We start from the raw sequence: 7,500 nt of genomic DNA, 5'->3' as shown, positions 1-7,500 counted from the left end.
CCAGATACCTTTGTAGTTCTGCCTGGTTCTCGTCTGATTGAATTCTTCTCATCAACTTCACATCATCTGCAAACAGGGACACTTCGGAGTCTATTCCTTCCGTCATGTTCACAAGTGTGTGAAAGGGTGAATGTTTGTGAGTGTGAGAGTGTGAGTGTGAGTGTGAGAGTGTGAGTCTTCAGACATTATCTCTGGTGTTTATCATGTTTTCTTATCTTGTTTCCACTCTGTTAACTCACTTAATTATTACACTGGCTGCCTCTGCCTCAGTGGTGTCAGTCTCAACACAGTAGTGTTGCCGTCCTCACCACCGCTAAATTAAAAATATGTACATACATGTACACATACATACATACATACACACATATACATACATATACTCATGCATACATACACACATATATACATACATATACTCATGCATACATACACACATATATACATACATATACTCATGCATACATACACACATATACTCATGCATACATACATACACACATACATATACACATGCATATATACATACATATACACATGCATACATACATACACACATATATACATAATACACATGCATACATACACACATATATGCATACATATACACATGCATACATACATAATACACATGCATACATACACACATATATGCATACATATACACATGCATACATACATATATACATATACACATGCATACATACATATATACATACATATACACATGCATACATACATATATACATACATATACACATGCATACATACATACACACATATATACATACATATACACATGCATACATACATACATATATACATACATATACACATGCATACATACATACACACATGTATACATACATATACACATGCATACATACATACATATATACATATACACATGCATACATACATATATACATACATATACACATGCATACATACATACACACATATATACATACATATACACATGCATACATACATACATATATACATACATATACACATGCATACATACATACACACATATATACATACATATACACATGCATACATATATACATACATATACACATGCATACATACATACATATATACATACATACACACATACATACATACATACATACATACATACATACATACATACACACATATATACATACATATACACATACATACATACATACATACATACACACATATATACATACATATACACATACATACATACATACATACATACACACATATATACATACATATACACATACATACATACATACATACATACACACATATTTTTTTTTATTATCACACTGGCCGATTCCCACCAAGGCAGGGTGGCCCGAAAAAGAAAAACTTTCACCATCATTCACTCCATCACTGTCTTGCCAGAAGGGTGCTTTACACTACAGTTTTTAAACTGCAACATTAACACCCCTCCTTCAGAGTGCAGGCACTGTACTTCCCATCTCCAGGACTCAAGTCCGGCCTGCCGGTTTCCCTGAATCCCTTCATAAATGTTACTTTGCTCACACTCCAACAGCACGTCAAGTATTAAAAACCATTTGTCTCCATTCACTCCTATCAAACACGCTCACGCATGCCTGCTGGAAGTCCAAGCCCCTCGCACACAAAACCTCCTTTACCCCCTCCCTCCAACCCTTCCTAGGCCGACCCCTACCCCGCCTTCCTTCCACTACAGACTGATACACTCTTGAAGTCATTCTGTTTCGCTCCATTCTCTCTACATGTCCGAACCACCTCAACAACCCTTCCTCAGCCCTCTGGACAACAGTTTTGGTAATCCCGCACCTCCTCCTAACTTCCAAACTACGAATTCTCTGCATTATATTCACACAACACATTGCCCTCAGACATGACATCTCCACTGCCTCCAGCCTTCTCCTCGCTGCAACATTCATCACCCACGCTTCACACCCATATAAGAGCGTTGGTAAAACTATACTCTCATACATTCCCCTCTTTGCCTCCAAGGACAAAGTTCTTTGTCTCCACAGACTCCTAAGTGCACCACTCACTCTTTTTCCCTCATCAATTCTATGATTCACCTCATCTTTCATAGACCCATCCGCTGACACGTCCACTCCCAAATATCTGAATACGTTCACCTCCTCCATACTCTCTCCCTCCAATCTGATATTCAATCTTTCATCACCTAATCTTTTTGTTATCCTCATAACCTTACTCTTTCCTGTATTCACCTTTAATTTTCTTCTTTTGCACACCCTACCAAATTCATCCACCAATCTCTGCAACTTCTCTTCAGAATCTCCCAAGAGCACAGTGTCATCAGCAAAGAGCAGCTGTGACAACTCCCATTTTGTGTGTGATTCTTTATCTTTTAACTCCACGCCTCTTGCCAAGACCCTCGCATTTACTTCTCTTACAACCCCATCTACAAATATATTAAACAACCACGGTGACATCACACATCCTTGTCTAAGGCCTACCTTTACTGGGAAAAAATTTCCCTCTTTCCTACATACTCTAACTTGAGCCTCACTATCCTCGTAAAAACTCTTCACTGCTTTCAGTAACCTACCTCCTACACCATACACTTGCAACATCTGCCACATTGCCCCCCTATCCACCCTGTCATACGCCTTTTCCAAATCCATAAATGCCACAAAGACCTCTTTAGCCTTATCTAAATACTGTTCACTTATATGTTTCACTGTAAACACCTGGTCCACACACCCCCTACCTTTCCTAAAGCCTCCTTGTTCATCTGCTATCCTATTCTCCGTCTTACTCTTAATTCTTTCAATTATAACTCTACCATACACCTTACCAGGTACACTCAACAGACTTATCCCCCTATAATTTTTGCACTCTCTTTTATCCCCTTTGCCTTTATACAAAGGAACTATGCATGCTCTCTGCCAATCCCTAGGTACCTTACCCTCGTCCATACATTTATTAAATAATTGCACCAACCACTCCAAAACTATATCCCCACCTGCTTTTAACATTTCTATCTTTATCCCATCAATCCCGGCTGCCTTACCCCCTTTCATTTTACCTACTGCCTCACGAACTTCCCCCACACTCACAACTGGCTCTTCCTCACTCCTACAAGATGTTATTCCTCCTTGCCCTATACACGAAATCACAGCTTCCCTATCTTCATCAACATTTAACAATTCCTCAAAATATTCCTTCCATCTTCCCAATACCTCTAACTCTCCATTTAATAACTCTCCTCTCCTATTTTTAACTGACAAATCCATTTGTTCTCTAGGCTTTCTTAACTTGTTAATCTCACTCCAAAACTATACACATATATACATACATATACACATACATACATACATACATACATACATACATACATACATACACACATATATACATACATATACACATACATACATACATACACACATATATACATACATATACACATACATACATACATACATACATACACATATATATACATACATATACACATACATACATACATACATACATACATACATACACACATATATACATACATATACACATACATACATACATACATACATACATACATACACACATATATACATACATATACACATACATACATACATACATACATACATACATACATACATACATACATACATACACACATATATACATACATATATACATACATACATACATACTGTGCTGACAGATGAACAGTTATACATAATGTATATTTGTATTTTGAGTGAGACTGTGAGTGTTAGTGAGTGAAACTATTATGAGGGAGGGAGGGAGAGTGAGGGAGGGACGGACGGAGGGACGGAGGGAGAGTGAGGGAGGGACGGAGGGAGAGTGAGGGAGGGACGGAGGGAGAGTGAGGGAGGGAGTGAGGGAGGGAGGGAGAGTGAGGGAGGGAGGGAGGGAGAGTGAGGGAGGGAGGGAGAGGGAAGAAGAGTGATAGAGAATGAGGCAGTGATGAGGGAGAGTGCAAGAGGAAGGGAGAGGGAGGGAAAGTGAGGCAGGGAGTAAGAGTGAGAGTAAGAGTGAGAATAAGAGTGAGAGTAAGAGTGAGAGTAAGAGTGAGAATAAGAGTGAGAGTAAGAGTGAGAGTAAGAGTGAGAATAAGAGTGAGAGTAAGAGTGAGAGTAAGAGTGAGAGTAAGAGTGAGAGTAAGAGTGAGAATAAGAGTGAGAGTAAGAGTGAGAGTAAGAGTGAGAGTAATAGTGAGAGTAATAGTGAGAGTAATAGTGAGAGTAATAGTGAGAGTAATAGTGAGAGTAATAGTGAGAGTAATAGTGAGAGTAATAGTGAGAGTAATAGTGAGAGTAATAGTGAGAGTAATAGTGAGAGTAATAGTGAGAGTAATAGTGAGAGTAATAGTGAGAGTAAGAGTGAGAGTAAGAGTGAGAGTGAGAGTAAGAGTGAGAGTAAGAGTGGAACATACAACATACATGATCAGGTCTCCCAACATTGTTCTGTCATTTCTCTTTAATTGTTCTGTTAATTTAATATTCTGCTGGTGTGAGCTGGGGACTCTCACTCTCACTGCTCTCACTCTCACTGCTCTCACTCTCACTGCTCTCACTCTCTTTCTCACTCGCTCTCACTTTCACTCACTCATTCTAACTCTCTCACTCTCACTGCTCTCACTCTCACTCTCACTCTCACTGCTCTCAACCTTCACTTGTACATATAATAATGCAGTTAAATGGTACACATTAAGCGGAGAATAACTCACAAGTTATAATCTCTCAATAAACTTGGTCCATAGAGAAAGTTAGTCTGTGTGAACGCTTTATAAGAATTGTTGAGAGCAAGAGAGATACAACCACTCAGATTGTTTGTGGCTTCCCGTCTTGTGGTATAATACCTATCTTGGCCTTGTATATAGTAGCAAAAACGTTGACATCTTTTCAATTCTAAAGGCTCTCTACCAGCACCAACAACCAGGGTGGTCAGAAGTCTAGCTGTGATTAGCGGATGGAGGATCAAGCCTCCACTACTCCGTGCTGTCATTGTTGTATGATACAGGGTGTCTCGTAAGTTTTGGAGTGTATAGATGTATGGATGTAGGACATCCAAGGCTGTGGTGCATACTCCACCTGGGAGACAACGTTTTACTGATTTTATCCTCCTTGCATGAGCTGAAGCAGTTATATAATGCTGATGGAAAATTAAAAAAGTTAAACGTGTGTAGAACATGGAAGATGCCAGCAATAACAACTTGAATGTTTAGTATTAAATCTGTTGACTCCTGGTGTGAAATATGTTACATTAAGTTTAATAGGACCGGGATGGCGGCGGCGGCGGGTGGCGGCGGCAGCGGCGGCAGTGGCGGAAACGGTGGCGGCGGCGTGGCGGCGGCGGCGCAGCGGTGGCAGCGGCAGCGGCGGGGCAGCGGCAGCGGTGGCAGCGGCGGTGGCGGCGGCGCGGCGTGGCGGCGGCGGTGGCGGCTCGGTGGCGCGGGCGTCGGGGGCCCAGCGGTGGGCGTCGGTGGCCGGCGGCGGCAGTCGGTGGCGCAGCGGTGGCGGCGGCGGTGCGGCAGCGCATCGGTGGCAGCGGGCGGTGGCGCGGCGGGAGCGGCGTGGCGGTGGCAGCGGCGGTGGCGGCGGCGGTCGGTGGCGCGGCGGTGGCGGCGGCGGTGGCGGCGGCGTGGTGGCGGCGCGGTGGCGGCGGCGGTAGGCGGTCGCGGCGGCGGCATCGGGCAGCGCGGTGGCGCAGTGCAGCGGTGGCGCGGTGGCGGCGGCGGTGGCGGCGGCGATGGCGGCCGGGGGCCGGGCGTGGCGGCGGGCGGCGTCGGTGGCGGCGGTGGCGCGGCGGTGCGGCGCGGCGTCGGTGGCCGGCGGTGGCGGCGGCGGTGGCGGTGGCGGCGGTGGCGGCGGCGGCTCGGTGGCGCGGCGGTGGCGGCGGCGGTGGCGGCCGGCGTCGGTGGCGGCATCGGTGGCAGCGGTGGCGGCGGTGGCGGCGGCGGCTCGGTGGCGGCGGCGGTGGCGGCGGCGGTGGCGGCGGCGGCGTCGGTGGCAGCGGCGGTGCGGCTCGGTGGCGCGGCGGCGGCGGCGGCTCGGTGGCGGCTCGGTGGCGGGGGCCCGGTGGCGGCTCGGTGGGGGCGGCGGCGGCGGCGGCTCGGTGGCGGCGGCGGCTCGGTGGCGGCGGGTGGCGGCGTCGGTGGCGGCGGCGGTGGCGGCATCGGTGGCGGCGGTGGCGGCGGCGGCGGTGGCGGCTCGGTGGCAGCGGCGGCGGTGCGGCATCGGTGGCGGCGCGGCGCGGCGGCTCGGTGGCGGCGGCGGTGCGGCGGCGGTGGCGGCATCGGTGGCGCGGCTCGGTGGCGGCGGCGGTGGCGGGGGCGGTGCGGCGGCGGCGGCATCGGTGCGGCGGCGGTGGCGGTGCGGCAGCGGCTCGGTGGCAGCAGCGGTAGCGGCGGTGGCGGGCAGCTGCAGGCGGCGGCGGTGGCGGCAGCGTGGCGGGCGGCGGCGGCGGCGGCGGTGCGCGGCAGCGGCGGCGGCGCGGCGGCGGCTACGGCGGCGGCTACGGCATCGGTGGCAGCGGCGGCGGCAGGGCATCGGTAGCAGCATCGGTGGCGGCGGCGGCGGTAGCGGCATCGGTGGCAGCGGCGGCGGCGGCTCGGTGGCGGCGGCGGCTCGGTGGCAGCGGCGGGCGGCGCGGTGGCGGCAGCGGTGGCGGCATCGGTGGCGGCGCGGTGGGGGCCCGGCAGCGGTGCGGCGGCTCGGTGGCGGCGGGGGGGTAGCGGCATCGGTGGCGGCGGCAGCGGCGCGGCATCGGTGGGCAGCGGTGGCGGCGGCGGTGGCGGCTCGGTGGCAGCGGCATCGGTGGCGCGGCGGTGCGGCGGCGGGGGCGGCGGCAGCGGCTCGGTGGCGGCGGCGGTGGCGGTAGCGGCGGCGGCGTCGGTAGCGGCAGCGGTGGCGGCGGCGGTGGCGGCGGCACTGCAGCGGCAGCAGTGGCGCAGCGGTGGCGGCGGCGGCGGCGGCGGCAGCGTAGGCGGCGGCGGCGGCGGCGGCGGCAGCGGCTGCGGCGCCTACAGCGGCTACAGCAGCAGCGCAGCGGCAGCAGGGCGGCGGCGGCGGCGCGGGGGCGGCGGCACCCGCGCGGAAACGGCGGTAGCGGCAGCGGCTCGGCGGCAGCTCGGCAGCAGCTGGCGGCGTGCGCGGCTACGGCGCACAACTGCAGCGGCGGCTTCCCCGCTACAGCGGCGGCAGCTCAGCGGCGGCGCTACAGCGGCGCGCTGGCAGCCGGCCCAGCGCTACGGCAGCAGCCAGCGGCGCGGTAGCAGGCGGCGGGCAGCAGCAGCAGCAGCAGCAGCTACAGCAGCAGCAACAGCAGTAGCAGCAGCAGCTACAGCAGCAGCTACAGCAGCAGCTACAGCAGCAGTAGCAGCAGCTACAGCAGCAACAACAGTAGCAGCAGCAGCTACAGCAGCTACAGCAGCAGCAGCTACAGCAGCAGCAGCTACAGCAGCAGCAGCTACAGCAGCAGCTACAGCAGCTACAGCAG

The 7,500-nt window shown here is 51.8% G+C and overlaps 1 protein-coding gene across 1 annotated transcript in view; it reads left to right on the top strand.

Moving 5' to 3' along the window:
- LOC138855196 (uncharacterized) overlaps positions 1–7,500 on the top strand; it is a gene marked incomplete at its 3' end in the record, with an annotated part of 21,447 nt that overhangs the window by 12,803 nt on the left and 1,144 nt on the right. Inside the window, exons 2-3 of the mRNA XM_070103231.1 lie at positions 4,142–4,424; positions 5,718–5,727. Coding sequence (XP_069959332.1) covers positions 4,142–4,424; positions 5,718–5,727 — 293 coding nt within the window. The remainder of the gene's footprint in view (positions 1–4,141; positions 4,425–5,717; positions 5,728–7,500) is intronic.

The sequence above is a fragment of the Cherax quadricarinatus genome, chromosome 84 (assembly GCF_038502225.1).
Source record: "Cherax quadricarinatus isolate ZL_2023a chromosome 84, ASM3850222v1, whole genome shotgun sequence".
NCBI classification, from domain to species: domain Eukaryota; kingdom Metazoa; phylum Arthropoda; class Malacostraca; order Decapoda; family Parastacidae; genus Cherax; species Cherax quadricarinatus.
Note: the sequence above shows the minus strand (reverse complement) of the source record. Positions and strands in the feature narration are given on the sequence as shown.